Source organism: Mauremys reevesii, linkage group 9 (genome assembly GCF_016161935.1).
Source record: "Mauremys reevesii isolate NIE-2019 linkage group 9, ASM1616193v1, whole genome shotgun sequence".
Lineage (NCBI taxonomy): Eukaryota > Metazoa > Chordata > Testudines > Geoemydidae > Mauremys > Mauremys reevesii.
In genome coordinates, this window is record NC_052631.1 from 91,997,983 (window position 1) to 92,017,250 (window position 19,268).

At 45.0% G+C, this 19,268-nt stretch overlaps 1 protein-coding gene across 3 annotated transcripts in view; it reads left to right on the forward strand.

Annotated features, from left to right (window-relative positions):
- The first annotated feature begins 85 nt into the window (after positions 1–85).
- NRK (Nik related kinase) overlaps positions 86–19,268 on the forward strand; it is a 129,726-nt gene continuing 110,543 nt past the window's right edge. For 2 of the 3 annotated variants that reach the window (XM_039489753.1, XM_039489755.1), the window contains exons 1-2: positions 86–410; positions 7,397–7,462. In XM_039489753.1, the coding sequence (XP_039345687.1) occupies positions 354–410; positions 7,397–7,462 (123 nt within the window). In that variant the 5' untranslated portion in view covers positions 86–353. The remainder of the gene's footprint in view (positions 411–7,396; positions 7,463–19,268) is intronic. The other variant, XM_039489754.1, reaches the window with a different exon arrangement.

Below are 19,268 nucleotides of genomic sequence, written 5' to 3' on the forward strand. Positions count from 1 at the left end.
CACGTCACTTCCTTGCAAACTTTCCCGAGGAAATGTCTCTGCAAAAGTTGTTTTTCTTCAAAGAAACTCGGCTCCGGGGCTGTTTCCTCGCCCTCTGACTGGGGAGGATTTCCCGGCGGTGCCTGCTGCTTGCATGTCAAGCTTCCTGTGTTTGTCACACAGACAGACAGCTCGCAGCCATGGACGGACCCGCTGACAAGGGCTGAGCCAGGTCGAGACCGTTAGCTCTGCAAAAATCAGTCAATTACCTCCCCTGGGCTCGTGCAGCGAGAGAGAGAAACGCCTGCACCAGCGGGGGCTTCTCCTGCACAGCCACTGACTGCAGCCGGGGGAAATTCCCGGGACCCCGGATCATGGCTCGGGACTACACGGCTAAGAGCCTGGACAACATCGACCTGGCTGCGCTCAGGGTAAGTGGCACCTCTGGCTTCAGCCAGGGCTGGGACATGGAGGGAGCGGAGCTCCTGCACATCTGGCCGGGCTGGAGCCCTCTGCCCTGCCTGACCTGGGTTGAACCAACGCACGTCTGCTTTGGCTGTCCCGGTCCATGCCCGGCCAGTGTGACCCGAGCCGAGCCGAGCCGTGCTGAGCTGGGCTTGTCTCCCCCAGCCAGGTCCGTGCCCCTGCATTCGCAGAGCCAGGAGCCGACCCCAGGCTTGCTCGTGCCCGGTCGCCTGTTGCTTCTGGTTTCAGCTTGCTGCCTCCTCCTCCTCTCTGGATGAGAAGCCTCAAGGCTGCTTCAGTCATTCCCGGGGCTGTTGTTTTTCTGGGCAGGGTAATGGTGCGCTTCAGTGTCAGAGCTGAGGTGTTTAGAAAGCGATTTTCAGCCTCTCTCGGCTGCTGCCCTTCACCCACCCACCCAATGTGTTTTCTACCTCTGTATTATTCTGGCCGATCCTTGATGTTACAGCATCTGGTTTTAAGCTGGGATTGGCAAAGGATTCCCAGCTTTACAAAGGTTTAGTTTTAGTTGGGAGATAATTTTTTCCCCCTGATGAGTACAAGTCACTGCTGACTATTGCCAAAGGAGCGGCTAGGTGGAGTCTGTGAGGTGCATCTTTAAGGACAAAATAGCTGATGCCTGACCTTTTAAAGGTAGGTGTCACTATTTAGGTTGCCTGCAAGCTTCTTAAAGCTATGTAAAGATGTCCTGGGCTGTGCAAACTGTGGGCCCACTGCTGCAGCGCTGCAAATTTGCAAGTGTAGCCATGGCCCCAGTCTTCCTTGCATGACTGGCCTTTAGGGGGACTGGACTCCTTGCAGAGTAAGACAAACAGGATTTCATCCCATCTGTGTAAATATCTCTAAAATGCACACAAAGGGCCACATGTTCTGGTGGTGCAAGAGGGTGAAACTCTATTGAAGTCAATGAAGCTGTGCCCAGTTCCACCCGCAGAGAATTTAGCCCCAAGCACTCACATACACACCCTGTAGGACTGAATGCTCCTCACCTTACTGCTGCAATAACTGTAGTCACGTCAACTCACAGGCATAAAATAAACAGGATTTTAAGGGCCAGAGATGGTATTTTATTTTATTTCATTTCAGTCTCATCACTGTCCCCTTCTCCTTCCCCAGTAACTAACTCCTATTCCCTTCAATTAGAATTACTTTAATCCTGCAAAGGTGTGGGGAGAAGGTGGGTGTGGTAAATAGGGCCCCTATGATGAAGTGTGTCTATGTGTGTGTCCTGTTTTTGCAAGGCCAACAAAGCTGACATGAATATGGCTGACTATAAATACTAGCATTGTGCCTGCTCTTGCAACTTCCAGGGTTTTAATGTAAACCAGCTCTGTCTCCTTAAAAACAATCCTGGTCATATTTCATGCCCACAAAGAGTTAACATGGTTGCAACTTAGGTGGCCAGCTTAGATTTTTTAAAAGATGAGTGGAAATATCATGCCAGTCCAGCCACAGCTATTCTTCTAATGCACTCTTCCGATCCAGGGAGGGGAAAAAACTAGTAAAACTGTGGCGAAGTGCTTTCAACCTCAAACAGGGAAACCAAAGCAAGATATTTTCTAAAAATGACTTTAAAAGAGGGTTTGGAAAACCCTGCACAGAAATCATATGGCGGGGGTTCCAAACACAATAGGCAGGAAGAATAAAAGGCCTGCAGTATCGTAGGGATTGCAATGATGGCACAGGACCCACTGACCCGGTCATGGCCAGGAAAGCCAGAATTCAACCTGAAACGTAGCTACGCTTGGACGAGTAAGATAAAGTGATGAAGTTAAGTGGATGTGTCTTATCTTGTTAAAGTAAGAATCCTGTGTGAGCAGGAAGGAGAATAGCTTTGTAAAGCAGCCTGCTGGCTTTCAGTGTCAAAGCCAGCAAATCTCCCACAGGGTTTTACCCCAGAGATCCTGAATACTGCAGGTCTAGACCTCAATAGGGAAACACTAAAGAGTCCCAAAGTGCCCCCTTGATCCACATGTAAGACAGTGTTCAGCTACCTCCACAGCATGGTCCCCACTCCCCAGACCCAGCAGAGGCTGCAGTCTTGGGTCCATGCAGGAGGCAAGAGTGAAGGCAGGCTGAGGCCAGCAAATTTCCAGCCCCATGGAAATTATGAGTGGAGGGGAAAACAAATTTGATCTGGGGTCATAGTACCTATTTTGCAAAGCCCTCTCCCTGCGTCAGCCATGAACAATGCGATAGCTTTGGCCATGGCTGTGAGGGAGGCAGCCGATTGAGGGCAGAACCAGTGCAGAGGCACATGGCCTCCAGGCAGATGGCATTAGTTCCCTGTGTGTTAGCCCCACCCCCTCCAGTGGGATAGTATGAGGGGATCCTCACAGAGATGTCCTCCTCCCGGGCCCCCTCCTCCCATGGGAAGGAGTGGTCTGGCCCATACATTCCAAAAGTTTAGGGAGCGTCAGGGTGGAGTTCTGCTGCTCTTCAGCGTCCAAACCAGGTGGTTACCCCGTGCTGCCCTGGTGATCTAACGGTGTAAATTTATGTTACCGACTTTCCAGGGTTGCTCGTTTCATAAGGGCAAACAGAGGGCTAAAATGCCTTTTGATTTTTTTGTTCCTGTAAAGAGGGACAGAGGCCCAGCAGAAAAATCAGAGCTGCAAACTCTTTTCTCTTGCCTGGCTGCAGAAGCCATGAAAAGTGTATTTCAGTTGGTATCCTGTTGTGTGCAGCATTTGGCATGCCTCCCTGTAGATGGGTAATCTGTTGCCCAGGTGGCATCCAGGTCAGCAGTCTTGCTGTTGCCTTTTGAACACTCTGCAGATGATAAAGGAAAGCAAGAAGACCAGCATATGGTACAGGGCATTACAGTAATTAACCTCAAAGTGATGAATGTTTGGGTCAGAATTTTGGCATTGGTCAAAGGAAATGTAGCAACTTGGCAGTGGGTAGGTGGTGAAGGGTTATACGGGCTGCGGAGTTTTTAAATGTTCACTGAGAGGAAGCACTACATCAAAGATGATTCCTACCGCTGAGATAATTAAGAACTTGGCCCAGTGTGAGGACTTGATCATAATGTGCCAGCTGAGGATGCAGTGCTCATGTCCAACCAGACAAGGACAGTACACAGATCCCAGCATTTGTGACACCAGCAAGGCCCGGTTTAATACTGTGCATTGATTAAAAGAAGAGAGATGGTCAAGCATATTGGCTACAGTCATTTCTTTGGAGACTTGAGACGTGAAAATTGAATTGGCTACTAAAGGTGGTAGACAGGGTTTTTTGCTATATCTGATCTGCTGTTGGCATTCAGTTAAATGGTGGAAGCCAGTAGCTAGCTGCGTAGGTTTTTCCTAATGTGCTCAACACTTTCACAAACAGATCTGGAGACGGTGCGGAGCAGTGGGCCAAATGGGTTGATAAAGCTGGTTTTGAGGCAGATAAACCCTACATAGGTTATATTTGCATAAACAGAGGACTTCTTTCCTCTCACCCTACTATAGGCAGAGCTAATTTTACCATTGAGGAGGTATTGGGTGCATGAACTTACTGAGAAATTAAACTTCTTTTCATCCGCATTGTTGTGTGCCAATCACAGCTGCTAATTTATCACCGCCATCTTCCAGAGAAAGATCCACGGGTGGGGGAATTGCTCTAGGATTCTGTAGTGCAGGGGTTCACACAACAAAATTTTGGGTGGCCTCAGAGGGCAGCCACCAACACTTGCTGGTGCCGCTCTGACAATTTTTCTTAAAATACTTAGGGGAAAACAAATAAATATGCACACAGACATGCCCAAATCATGGTAATTTACTTATGTAGAGTTGGGTTGTTGTTTTTTTGTCAGACTCAATAATAAAAATAATGTACAGTTGTCTCTATTCTTTACTGGACCTAAACAGAATAGAAACACAAATAAGGTGCTTTGCATGTTGTCTTTTTTTCCTGGTATCAGAGGGGTAGCCGTGTTAGTCTGGATCTGTAATGCATCCAACAAAGTAGGTATTCACCCACGAAAGCTCATGCTCCAATATGTCTGTTAGTCTCTAAAGTGCCACAGGGTTCTTTGCTGTCTTTTTTTCTTGTGTTTTTTGGTTGCTTTTCTTTAAAGACTTGCTAGCTACTAAGTCTGCTGTGAAAAGTGATATTAGTATACCAACAAATATCACTTTTAACAGCAGATTTACTCAGCCTGGGGACAAATTAAGTCCTGAATGGGGAGGTGGGTAGGAAGGCAGTGGAGGCCGGGGGTGACGGGGCACTGGGGGACGCAGCGGGGGCCAGCAGTGATTTGGGGGGGGGGATGGCGGGTGAGCTCTGGGCCTGAGTCTGCCACCGCATGGCTGGGGAATGGAGCCCAAAGCCCCGTGGCTGGAGCCTGCCACCCCAGGGCTGAAGCCTGACCTTACCGCCCCCAGAAAGGTGGGGAATTTGCTGGCCGCCTGCTCCTGCAGCTTTTTAGGTCTCCATGGGAGGGGAGGAGCAGGGCCCAGACACTGCTGGGGACTCTGGGGGAAGAGCCACGGCTTATCTCCCTACCACCACCACCTCCCAGGAGGCTGTGGCTGCAAGAAAAGCCCCTGCTGGCTGCAAGAAACACTGCTATAGTGCACATTCCACAAAGGCGCTCTAATGCGGAAGAATTCCAGGGAGGGTGTCTGAACATTTGATTGGACTGCCTAGCAACCACAGCTCAGCACTGGGGGTAGCACTTATGCCGCCCAACTATAAGGCCCCATGAGTCTAGAACCCAGGCCTGCAGAGCTGCCAGGCTGTTGGCATCTCCATGTTGCCAGTCAGCCGCTGCTGTAACCAGCTTGCTGCTCAGCTGCCCATGACCCACTGTGGGCATGGACCATAGGAAGTCCCGCCTCAAGGGGTCTGACAGGCACCAGCTTCATGGCTCCTGATTGGCTCCCTGTCCTATATAAACCCAAGGGGGTGTTCCAGGAAGTGTCCAGGCAACAGTGTGGACTGCCTATAGCTGCCAGGCCCATTCTTTGCTCCTGACTTTGACCTTGGCTTAATTTGATTTTCGGCTTAGTGCTGGCTCTAAAATAATTGAAAGAAAGAGCACAGCTAATTGGATCCCAGACCAATGGAAACGAAGCACCATACAAGGACTCCACTCCTTCAAAGCCTTTTATGTGCTTTCCTAACTTTTTGCACATGAATAGTTCCGTTGATTTTGGTATGCGTAAGAAATTGCAGAATCGATACCGAAATCAAGAAAGGATAAATTCAAACTGTGCCCTAGTGTCTAATGTGTAATTTCTCTGCTAATTTCAATATATTTCCTTGTGCCTTTCACCCAAGCATGTGCATAAGTGAAAAGTCAGTCTGAACTGGTTCCATCTTGTTAGTTAAATAGAACAAATCTACAGACAGTTGGAGATCTGGGAAGGACACAATTGAAAATCATCTAACTACAAAGGACGGAAGATGAGTGTGTTCAGATTTACTGTCAGGGAACACAGAGAATCCAAGCAAGATAAAAATAGACGTTCATGGCTATAAGGAGGACTTGTGCTTTTGCCACTTCCGGAGCTATTTGACTTTGGAATAACTGCGCAGTAACGCAATTGGAGAAGTCTCTGTTACATTGTTCTCACGATGAAATCTATTGCATGCTCATCAGGACATTCTGCAGGACATTCTGCATTTTGTTGATGCAGAAAACTCTTGTTTATTTCAGGGGGGGATTTGCCCAAGCAAAGTGTGTTGGATCAATCCCTAGGTGGACAGTTTCTGTGCCAAAAAAAAATAAATTACTCAACAAATAATCTTCAACCAGATAAACATTTTTTTCTGTGATAAATGACGGCCTTTTCTAGCCAGCGTCACAGAAACTGGACTTCTGAGTGAATTATGTGATTCTATAACACATCCCTCAGTGGTACCCAAAGATATCACCCGACGTGATAGATAGCTAAAACAGATGGTGAGAAACGGATTCACGGAATTAATAATATTTCATATAAACTTCTCAATGATATCCTCCAAAGAAATGCACTAGAGTGATAAATTGCTCAGTCAGCTACCAAGAAACTGGTCTCTTGAGTTCTTAATGGTTTTATATAAATCTCTCAAGTGAGTTTTAACTGAAACAAGAGATTTCTTAACATGCTGAGTTGCAGGAGTAGATGTTTACTTGTCCATACTCTTCTGCAGAGTACTCTTGCTACTTGAGAAATGATACAAGATAGAGCTCAACTTCATCTTTGTGGACAAGGGTGGGTTTTAATGGAGTGGATGCTAAATGAGTAGGAATTGTACTAGCTTATTTCACATAGGCCCTTGATCATCTGTTACATGGCAGTTGGTCGTAGTTAACAGCAATCAAGTCTGGATTCAAACCCATGATGTTGAGACAAAAAGCTCTTTATTCCCTGTGTCTTCCAGTCCACCTTTTCAAAATGAGACACTGTGCGTTTTAGACGTAGACTTGATATTATGATTGTTTTGGTAAGGATAGGTCTAAATCAAACACAAATGAGTTATAGGTCGTTTTGTAACTTTGGTTCGTTCTTTCTGTAGACCACTAACCTAAATATTTCATGACAGAAGAGAGACGTCCAAATTCATCCTCTAGATAGGCGCAGTGGTTAGACTTGGGACTTCTTGGTTCTATTCCTGCCTCTGCTACTAAATTTTGATGTGACCATGGGCAAGTCATGTAACTTCTGTGTACTTCAGTTTACCCATCTGCATTTATGTATGATATTGGTGTGTTTGAACTTTCATTGGCTAAGATTTATATACTGTTTTTAGCGGCATGGCTGAAAATTGTAATAGAAGTTCATCATATTTTACTATTAATGATGATTGTATTACTATTTAGTTTTATTATTCTCTCTATTTGTAATATAAATTGTTACAAGAAAGCATGTTGGACTTTTTGCATTCTGTTTGTGAACAGTAGTGCTCCCTTTGAAAAGTGAGTTGCCATGAATAACAGTATGTACTGTACTTTTTACAGGATCCAGCAGGGATATTTGAACTGGTGCAAGTAGTTGGAAATGGGACATATGGACAAGTCTATAAGGTTTGATACCGTTTTAATTTACTATGTCTTTCCTGCTATTACTGTTGCCCTATAGCAAAGAACAGGAAACATGTAAGATGCGGGAGTGGTTGTTACAATAATAGCTTGCTTTGTCTCTCTGCATAACTGTTTGTGCCCAGTTCTGAATAGTGGCAACTGGGAAATTATGTGCTTTTTCCTCCAGTGACACCTCCACGTTTTCGTGGGCTGCTTACCATGGTGGCCCTCACACTGATTTCCATCACCCTGCTCTCTCTATCTTGTTGTCATTTTCACTCTAACAATATTTTTCATAGATTGCAGGTACAGTGCAAATATAGTGAGAACATTTTAACATGAGAAATAACTAGTACACTGCTGGATCCAGTAGAGTGCCTTCTTTGGGGGAGAGAACACAGAAAAATAGTCACAAAAATAACCGTGCACTGTAGGGAGCTGGCATGAGTGAATTACTTAGCCATGCTCTTCAGGAGGGCCGACAAGCATCTGACTCTTCCTGTTGCTACAGTTCATTGCTGGGACATTAGGGCAGAGCTACCAATCAGTTAGTTATGTCAACGGATAATTCACCAAGCACAATATGAACGTGCTATACAATGCTGGGCAAACTATGCAATACACAGTTTGACTTAAGATGGGAATTGGTGTCAGCTGGTCTAAAGAAGTGGATTTGGGGTCTTTCAGTCACGAGGCCTTCTTTAGGCATGATCGGAAAAGGAGAAAGAGAGAAAATATATAGGGAATTTAGATCAGTGTTTCCCTTCTGGAGAAATGGAGGAGGGTGCATGGCACAAGAGAGCCCAGGGCAGGTGAGAGAGGCCACAGCAATGGAGAAAGCTCCTTAACCTTGGATCTCCCACAACTCCCACCAGAAACAAGCTCCCGCAGCAGTGGATAATGTGATGGGCTACTCTTTGGAAGCCACTTTCATCTATCCCCGCTCCTTGCTATGTAATGCAGTTGACCACCGGACAAGGTCACATATAGAGAATTCAGGCTCAGGCTGTATCCCACTAGTGTAAGCTTCTCTTCTCCTGCAGCACTCACTCAGCTTTGAGGGCATATGTAACCCTGCTCTGTCCATCCACCAGTGGACTCTCCCACTCCAAGCAGTGTGCAGTCTTCTGGTTAGCGGGGAACAGTGAAGGGAAGCCGCAACAGAATAACAAGCTAGAAAAGGAATAAATGTGTCTATGAATACACACGCAACGAGAAATAGAAAAAACAAGAGGAAAAGGAAGAAAGATCGAAGGCAGGAAAAGAAGGAAAAAATGGACACGGGGAGGGGGCATCTATTGTATCAGGATCTGGTGATGGAGACTTGGGTTCTCCTTCAGCTCATCCATAGCAATGAGGGGATCAGGTGTGGGGGAGGGTCTCCACTAGAAAGAGGCTGTGAACCTCTTTTGTGGATAGCACTTACCGTTCCTCAAGATGCCCAAGATACATAATTCTCAAATGTATGTTAGTGTTTAATAAGAAACAACTGGTTCCACATTTTGGTCTCCCTTTGAGGTTTTAAAGATCCATAGATACCTTACGGAAAAGCCTGGGACATCTTGTCTGTAGAGACAGTTCTGCTGAAATACTGTATTTTTTGCCTTTCCATCCTGCATTTTTTTATTTGACATTTTTATCATAACTTTCCATCTGCTGCAGTTGTTAAATCTCACTTGTTTGTTACAATGCAGCTCAATGGCTGCGGCAAGGATTATGAAGTCAAAAGTAGAGAATTCAGAGTTCCAGTAGGCAAATCAGAAGCCAATAAACTTTTAGGGCCTGCAAAATCAGTGGGGTTGCATGGGTTTTACAGAGGATAGAATCTCCGTCTGCAAAAATGAAGATTGCTGCTGCCTGCCACATCATTTCGCTTCATAATTTAAAATAAACCCATGCATGACAGAGAGAGAATTATTTCTATCTGGATACTCTTTTAAGGATTTTTTTGGGTTGGAATTAATCAGCCGCTCTTTAATCACCCTAAAAACAGGAAGGAAAAACATAGTTCAGTTTATTTACTGAAAAAGAAAAAGTTTTGAGACATCATATGGTTTAGCTGAATGTTAAAATCTAAGTGCAAAAGCATGTAAGAAATGTTGATAATACTAATTAAGGGTAGTGCCTCAGGCATTTGTTCATGGGAATGAAGGAGAGCCTTGTATTTGGTGGAATGTATGATACAAGGCTGAATATGATTGGGTAACACTTCCAAGAACCAGTGACCAAACAGTAAATGGGTCAGTTTAGATATCTGGGAATGGAAAATAATCACAGCAGCATAAGAATTTAAATAAGGCCAATGTTAATAGGACAATAAAACCAACTTTGTTGTAATAATTTGTTACGGCTTTTCAGATTTGCAAGCTAGGGACAGATTCTGATGTAACTGAGATCAGAATCTGGCCCTTCAAGTGCTAAGATAGCAAAGCAATACCAGGGTTTTGTTTTTTTTTAAAGGCCTGTTTGTGAGTAAACTGAACAAGAACGCTGCTTTCAATTCGGCCTATTTTGCATTGCTTAATTTTTGTCTGTCTGTGAACATTCTTACCACTGTTTCTTTCATATAAATATTTCTGATCACTGAATTTGGGGCCCATTGACAAAGATCTGTTTAATCAAGAAATACAAGTGGCTCTTGGCGGAAGTGTAAAGTTAAGTCATCCAGTCAAGGAACGTAAACAATATGATGTGATTTAGGTGACCAGACACAAAGCTTCTTGCAAATTCCAAATATTAAGTAATCAGCTGAATACTCAGTTTGAGCTGTCTTCACGTAATCCTGTGCTGAAATGTGTTTGTAAAAGCCATTTATTGAAAATTTTTTGAATACTTAACAAATTTGTTAAAATACAATCTGTTTGCAGACAACTTGCAAACCCGGGGGTTAAATGCATAGAATAAATGGTGCGGCCACCTGTAATGGAAATATGATTATGGTCAGGGTTATGGTATTTACATATTTTATTCTGGTGTATAATTTGTTTTTGATTTGTAGTTAGCTGGGACTGATAGAGATGGGTTAGTGGATGCTGGCATCATTTTTTTTAGTTTGTGATCATAAATATTTTAGTCAGAAAGTAACCCCAGCTATCCAAATACTTAATTGTGTCCTAGGAGCATGCACTGATTCTTCAAAGGCAGCAATATCTTCCATACATACAAAAATAGCTAAATATACACATACACAACCTAAAACACAACTCAGGCTCAACAAACTGTATCCAAAGTAGCTAAGCAGACCAGTTGGATCTAGAAAATCAGAATTGTTATACTGTATTTTTTTTAAAAAGCATGCAACTCTGTAAAAACAAAATTAGAGGTTCATCATTACATAGAAAAAACCGCTTAACAGACTTTCTGAGAGGAAAAAATGATATCTAATCACTGGAATGTTGTAGACCCAGTTTCAGCTCTTTGCCAATTAAAACCGAAGTTATAAAGCCACTATAATGCAAAGAGTGTAACAGAAACACCAGTCTACATATGTAGCTGGCCCACAATAATATTAGAGCTGCACAGAACAGCTCTAATGGTAGGATCTGTATATGTTAAGTGAATAAAAGCTAGAGGAGTACGTATTCAAACAGCATATGGGGGGGGATCAGGTTTGCAGATCCCAATATTGGCAACCTCAGACATTCAAAAATCATGAGTCAGACACACAAAATCGTGAGTTTGGCATAGAATTAATCAGAGTTTTATAAAATGATATAGTTTGGGTTCTTTTTATTTTCCTTTTAAATTTTTTTAGGCTTTGGGTTTCACATTTTCATGCTTTTATCTTCAGCCATAATGGCTAGAAACATAGGTTTGGATTCAGGTTTTTTGAATGACAGCTGAGATTCTTATGAAATCACGTGACTCCATGAGCTGAGGCATTAAGAAAAAACAGAGATCACATGACTCATGATAAAATGGGGAGAGTTGGCAACACTGATGATGGTTAGTGAGCGTAGCAAATTTAACTTCACATAAAAAAGATTCACCTTAACCCTTTCTTTCAACTGTGCCGCCTCAGGTTTTAAACACAGAGGGAGTGATGGTGTCCAGTCCCTGCAAACAGGTTTGCATGGAATTGGGGAGATGTAAGGCACTTCCCTTGTGTATGGAAAGCCCTTGTGCTTAGGGAGTGCAGGGGGAGTGGTGCCAGCCTCTGCGAAGCATGCAAAGAGGAGGTGAGGTTAATGGCACCTTTTCTGGACCCCTTCTGCACGAACCAACAGAGCTGGCTCCCTGTGGAGGGAATCCCATCCTGCACCTCCTTAAAGCGTGGCTGAGAGTCCCTGCAGCTTTGGAAGTCATTGTCCTAGCCTGCAATGCAAAGCTGCTCAGAGCTCCTCCTGGGGTTGGGTACTTTGACCACCCTCAAGTAGAGATATGTCCCAGGTTAGCCTATAGCAGTGGTTCTCAAACTTATTTGATTGGCCCCCTCATCTTTGTGTCTGTAGTCATTTACGCCTCCCCCAGCCCAAGTACATATACCGCCTCTCAGCTCTGACGGCAGCGTGGCGCCAGCAGCAGCGCAGAGGTAAGGGTGGCAATGTGAAAAGTGAATAGCCGACTTAGCACCCCATTGCCACCCTTACTTCTGCACTGCTGCTGCCACCAGGGGCTGACAGCCAGAGCCCCACCTCTAGATGAGGGATCGGTTGGGGGTGGGGTGGGAGGAGAGCCCGAGCCTTGGTGCCGGGGCTCCGGCTGTCCTCATGGGCAGTGGGTATCATTGGGCAGCGGAGGCTAAGCCTCCTCTCACCCAAGCCATGGTCTCACCCATGCTCTGCCCTGAGGCCCCGGCCTCGCTTCCCCTCTCCCCCAAAGGCGGTGGGGGCTCAGCTCGGGCCAGCGGCTGGAACTCGGGGTTTGGGGCAGCCTGGGATGGCTCGGACCAGCATGCGGCTCAGGCCGGCCGGCGCCCAGGGGCAGCTCAGGTTGACCCATGGGTCGGCTCGGTACTCGGAGTCAGACCTGTGCTCAGGGCAGGCCGGCTGGTGCTCGGGTCGGCCAGTGCAGCTAGGGCAGGCCACCTGGCGGTTTGGGGCAGTTTGGCTGGCACTCCTCTGGCCGCAGTGGTGGGCTCTCAGGACTCTGGCAGGGAAGAGGGGTGGAAAGGTTAGGGGTGGGGCCTCGGGCAGAAGGGATGGAGCCAGGGGCTCACCTCCCCAAAAGGGGGAGGTTCACACACCTCCCGGGTATGCATGACCCATCTGCATGAGCCCCAGCCACCTGGGGCTGACAGCCAGTGCTCTTTTAAAAAAGCACACAGCTCTTGCGCCTCCCTTGACATATTCCCAGGCCTCCTTTGGGAGGCCTGCCCCAAAGTTTGAGAACCACTAGTATGGGTGGGGGAGGCGTGACTCAGTCCGTTGGTGATATAGTCATTCCTGATATACTGACTCGTTTATTAACAAGCAAACCCGCTATTTGGGTGCACTTGGCTTGATCTCCAGGGGAGATGCTGTAGAGCTCCAGCGAGGATTTGTAACAGCTACTGATCAATACAGCCGCCCAGACAGAGCAGAGAATGCAGCCATTTGGATGAACATTACTGCCAGGGAGGAAGTGAGAATGTTGTAGGCTGTCGGTGTGACACTCTGATTTCAGTTCCTTCTAAATCTGCAACCACATGACCTCAGGCTTTCATCTCGCAAGTTTGAACCTGGTACTGCTGCCTGGAAGCTGACTAAAGTTTACGTAGCTGCTCCCGGACATGGTGTAGGAGAGGCAGTATGTGGCACTCTTTCCTGTGAATCAGTGCTGAGTGATGTCCAGGACGTTGTACTGTTGGGGGTGGCATCATGCAGAAGAGTGGTAAAGCCAAGGCTCTGACCTCGTGTGGTCACTCTTCGCAAGGGACTCTTAGTGTCCTGGCCCAGGTTTTTAAAGCTATTTAGTTGTTGCTGTGCTCAGCGTTGCAATGCCTAACTGATTTAGGAGCCAAATTCTCATTTTCAGAAGGGATTTAGGTACTTAGGAGCCTAAATCCTACCTAATCCCTTCTGAAGATGAGAATTTGGCTCCTAAATCAGTTAGGCATTGCAATGCTGAGTGCAGCAATGCTTAAATAACTTTAAAAATCTGGCTCTTAGTATCTATCTACCTGGATTACCCTGCATGGTATCACCTGCTCTTCCCTTTCTCCCCTAAACTGTTGTATTGCTGTGAGCTGCTAAACCCTAGCCATGTTACACCCCAGATGAGGGTCCATTTCAGTAGGGATTTATATGTATATCAGTTGAATTGTTTGGGATGAAACATACTGTTTATTTTATTTACTATGCCTTTAAGTCTTAGTGTCAGCCTCGTTGGTGGCTGAGTGTGCAACAGAGATCTATGAATAGAATCTAGGTCTTCTGACTTCCCGCCCTGAGCATTTGCCACAGTGGCACTCTTCCAGCAGGTGTGGCCATGAAAAAACTGGGTAGCAGATAGGTGGGACACGTACAGTCGGCGTCATTTTTAAAGAGTCACTCGTCTGCCCAAAACCACACTTTAAAGTGTGCTCTGAAAAGTGACGGTCAATCCCACAAGCTCAATGTGGGCTCTGAGACTCAAGCTGGGTTCTTTCTGCCTCACATGTCACCACCACGATAGATGTTGTAGGCCAAATTAGGCCATCAGTGACACCCATGCAGCCTTATTGTCTTCTGTGTGACCCCTTTGATGGGGCCTTTTGACTTTGATGTTCACTTCCCTATCGTGGTCCGAAATGTTGGTTTTCTTTGTGAGAAGGCGTTTGTGGAGGGGTGAGGCCAGGGGCTGGGCAGTGAATCTCTTTAGGGTGATCTTGTTTTGGAATATTCGCTTGCAGGCTGGTGGTAAATTGTGGAGGTGACTTTGACAGGCACTGACTTTTATATTTCCCCATGGCTGCTCTGCCCTGAGGCCCCCTCCCTCACTCCACCTCTTTCCACCCTTGATTCACCCCCTTCCCTAAGGCCCCCGCCTGCCTGCTGCTCTCTGCCCTTCCCCAGGCACCTCCACCCAGCTGCCAAATAGCTGATCGGCTGCCGACTGGAGGCCACGCCCAACAGCTGTGGCCAGTGGGTGCCTGAGCCCAAGAGCACCCACGGAGTCAGCACCTATGAAGGGTTGTCACTGTTTTGTGTCGCACTGCTGGATAAGGATTGCATAGTTAATAGATCACAAGGGTTCCTAGAGCTTCTTTTTTGGCTGCTTAAATCTAAATGAGTAAATGGGTTGATACTCTGTGTATAGTTTACAGTGCTGTCACAGGCATGACTGCAGGTCATGTAGACATTCCCAAGCTAGCTTTAATCTAACTAGCATGAGTACCAATAGTAGTGATGCTGTGGCAACATGGGCTTCAGAATGAGCTGTACAAGGCTGCCTGGGACACTGGCATATTACCTGGCCAGCTAGTCCTGCTACTGCTTCACTGCTATTGAAACCCGAGATGGCTAGGTTAAAGCTAGCTTGGGTAAATCTACTCTTCCAACTGCGGTATGGACATACCCAGAGTCAACAATTCTGTGGATGATGGACTCTAGCTCACTCTCCTGTGGCTTCGTCGGTTCTGCAAGACAAACGGGAGCGAAACACCAATAAAAACTTGCCTTTATCTCCACTCTCATCACGGGTGACTCTGAATATATACAAGGAGCAGATCTGCTGAGCAAGAAAGTATTATTTTTACACAGCTGCTTTTTGGAATTGAACCACTCTTCAACATTGGCATGAGTTATGAGCTACTATAATAGTAATGTACAGCAGCAGGTGGTGTCGTGAAACATACATGTGACACTTTGGCTTCTCTTAAACAATTGTTTAAGTCTGTTAAGTTCTGCATAATTAATGTTATTAAATAGCTGAATAAAATAATTGAGGCCTATTATCCAGAAAGAACCACACAGATACTGTACATAGTTTATTTGTCAGGGAAGAATTGGAATTGCATGCAAAGCATCACATGGCCTTGCTAAATTATGAAGTGTGAAAGCCTGTGGACTATGCTGGAAGCCTTAATTGATGGTTGTGCCTTGAAGGCTAAATTTAAGAAATGTTACTATTATGTTCACTGTAAGACAAAAATTGAACATGCTCGGGCACAAGGACTGGGCTGAAATCTTTCAACCGCCTGCCTCTGAGGGCTGGATGGACTAGGCTGCCTTCCTTGGAGGAATGTTAATCCTTTACCCCAGAGCTTGTCATAATCACAGTTCTTTTTAAAACATCAGATAGGCACAGTGTATTTTAATACCATAGTTCCTTAGTTTTGGTCAGTTACGTTTTCCAGGCCAATTATAGTCACCAGGGCTCTGGGGTTTTGGCAAGGCAAATAGGGGCTTCTAGATAAGGGTAAAATATAACTTCAGATCCCAGCGGCGGTTGGTTGCAATATTGTTCTGTATGTTGCCTTTCTTTGTAAAGGCTTGAGTTTTTTAAGAGTTCTGTTGGCATTGTTTGTTATCTTGTCACTGAGTGTACAGTATGTGTACCACTGTCCTCTATTGGATGCAGTCAGAATTGATCAAGTGTGTGTCATCAGCCCTATATAGTGCTAGTAGCTAATGGAGATTATCCTTTAGTTCCAGTGGTAGGGGTGTGTGCTTTGGGAACCAGAGGATCTGAGTTCCATCTGTGCTATTGCCATGAAGTTTGAAAAGCCACGGTGAGCAGCATGAAGTCCTAATGTAGGTGGCCACGGGTTTGTTGCGGTATCACTGTATATATACTAGAGAATCACAATTCTGTGTGAGAAGATTGTAGTATGGCACTCCAAATTTAAAATGACACATGATTGTATTCAAATATGTACACCACACATACTGCTAGATGTTGCACCTTCTCTGCTGTTTACTCTATAGGCAGGTTCACATACACGTACCCTCCAAACACAGTCTTCATGAGTAGGGTGACCAGACAGCAAGTGTGAAAAATCAGGACAGAGGGTGGGGGGGTAATAAGAACCTATATAACAAAAAGCCCCAAATATCAGGACTGTCCCTATAAAATTGGGACATCTCGTCACCCTATTCATGGGGCTTCTGCCACATTCAGTCCTTTCATTTTCTTCCTATTTAGGAAAGAAAAAAGATATTTATATAGCTGTTGCTTCATTGTATTTTGGCCAGTCACGGGCAAAGGCAGGCTATGTGCTACTGTGTGGTTCCCATGTTCCTGGAGCAGTTAGAATCCAAAGAAACTTGTTACTCTTACTTTTGTCTGCAGATCATGCCACAGTGGAAAGTGTCTTGATTACTAATTGCCAGGTTCTACTGTATCTTTCTCATTTAGGGCAAGATTTCTCAAAGGCCCACCCTCCCTTTGGTGAGAGCAGTTTGCACCTGCAATTCTATTGCAAACACAAACCAGAGCACTTGCCAGGAGAAGTTATTTAGAGGCACAAGTAGTCTGATTTGTACTCTGATTTGTAAGCTTCTCTTTGTGCCTGAACTCCTATTACTAAGTCTCATGATTTTATTACAAGTATTATTTTATTCACTCTTGTTTCTTAAAGCTCCTGGAGTCTTGTAAGTAAGAATTTCACCTTTCATTTAAAAAAAATATAATGGTTCTAGCCCACGTGGTTTAACGTGCTTGAAAACATGAGCCCTAACGACTTAAAATCAGACAGCAAATAGAAATAACCTAAAATTTATTATTTTTAGGCCAATCTCATGATTTTGGAGAGCCTGAGTCATGGTCTTTGAAGGCTTGGGCTTGGCAATACGGGAGTCCCCATGTTGACCATCCTGCTAGGTTCCCACATCTATGATGGGAGCCGGAATGAGGATGTGCCGTAAAGGCATGAGCAGGATGGAAAGGGTTGGGGAATGCAGCAGATGTGTATCCTACAACAGTGGATATACCATGCCCTGGATCATACCCACCTGGAAGCCAAGTCCAACAGAGCCTTGTTCACTATATTTGATGAGCTGATAGACAGCAGAAAGTGGATGGCTTTTAGTGTGAATATAGCGGGGAAAGCAGAAATACCCTGCATGTACCAGTGTCCAAGTTTGAAGCCAGCAGTGGTGTTTTCCTCATAATTACTTGTTGCGTATGAGTGGTGGATTTTTTTTTCTCTTGGCTTTATCCCCTTAAAAGACAAAGCCAAATTCTATTCAGCACTTTAACTGAAAATAGTGGAGCATGCATGTGAAATTAATTAGCTAGTCATAAAGTACTGGTTATAGGTAGTAAATATTTAAGAGGCATTCTATTAAGATTCTGAAGTATACATCTAGTGTATCAAAACTAGAACAGTCTTAACATAAAAACTCTCAGCAGTGGAGGTGCTTCTAATATACCGGCAGTAAAGATCTTTTGACTGAACGGAGCAACACAATATATTAGAGATGCCATTTCAACCATTAGCAGATAGTAAATCCTAACAAATAATTAGTTTTGCCATTTCCAACTTATGTGTATATACTGGGTCTGATTCGTCATTACTGGGAAAGTGTGGGATCATTGTCATTGTCAATTTGACACCATCAGCTCAGGATTAAACAAAGACTGTCAACGATCCCACACTTTCACAGGCCTTGGGTGGCAGGCCAGTCCTCGCCCACAGACAACCTGCCAACCTGAAGCATATTCTCACCAGTAACTGCACACCGCACCATAGTAACTCTAGCTCAGGAACCAATCCATGCAACAAACCTCGATGTCAACTCTGCCCACGTATCTACACCAGCGACACCATCACAGGACCTAACCAGATCAGCCACACCATCCCTGGTTCATTCACCTGCACGTCCACCAATGTAATATACGCCATCATATGCCAGCAATGCCCCTCTGCTATGTACATCGGCCAAACTGGACAGTCTCTAAGGAAAAGGATAAATGGACACAAATCAGATATTAGGAATGGCAATATACAAAAACCTGTAGGAGAACACTTCAACCTCCCTGGCTACACAATAGCAGATCTTAAGGTGGCCATCCTACAGCAAAAAAACTTCAGAACCAGACTTCAAAGAGAAACTGCTGAGCTTCATTTCATCTGCAAATTTGACACCATCAGCTCAGGATTAAACAAAGACTGTGAATGGCTTGCCAACTACAGAACCAGTTTCTCCTCCCTTGGTTTTCACACCTCACCTCTTCTGCTGGAACAGGGCCTCATCCTCCCTGATTGAACTAACCTCGTTATCTCTAGCTTGCTTCTTGCTTGCATATATATACCTGCCCCTGGAAATTTCCACTACTTGCATCCGAAGAAGCGGGTATTCACCCACGAAAGCTCATGCTGCAAAACGTCTGTTAGTCTATAAGGTGCCACAGGATTCTTTGCTGCTTTCACAGTGTTACTGTGGCTGCTGATACCACTGCAAGAGAACTGGTAGTAAATGCAGACAGAATTCTCTATCCTGTTTTCTTCTAGTACTTTAATATTCCATTTCTTTCCTTAATCTTTTTATACAAGTCTGTACAAATGTTTAAATAACACATTCAGCTGCATCGGTGATCCTCTGTCAAACATCTTATCCTTCCTAGAGGGTAGACAATGAAAGAGCTTGGCATCCCTTTAGTCCTGCTACCAGATTTCAGAGCAAGGATAATATCCAAGTACAGGCTGAGATAAAGAGCCTAAAGAGATAAAGACAGCAGCTATTGACAATAATAGCTGCTGTCCGAAAGTACACGTAAGTTTGCAATAGACTTCAGTTGAGCTACACCAAGATAAGCTGAGGATCTGGCTTGTACACTTTAAAGGCCTGGGTTTAAAAAAGCTGAGTACCCACATCCCCTAATGCTCAGCACTCGAGCTGGGCAAAATTTTTCGACAAAACCTATTTTTTGGTGAAAAATGCAGATTTGTGTCAAACAAAATCTG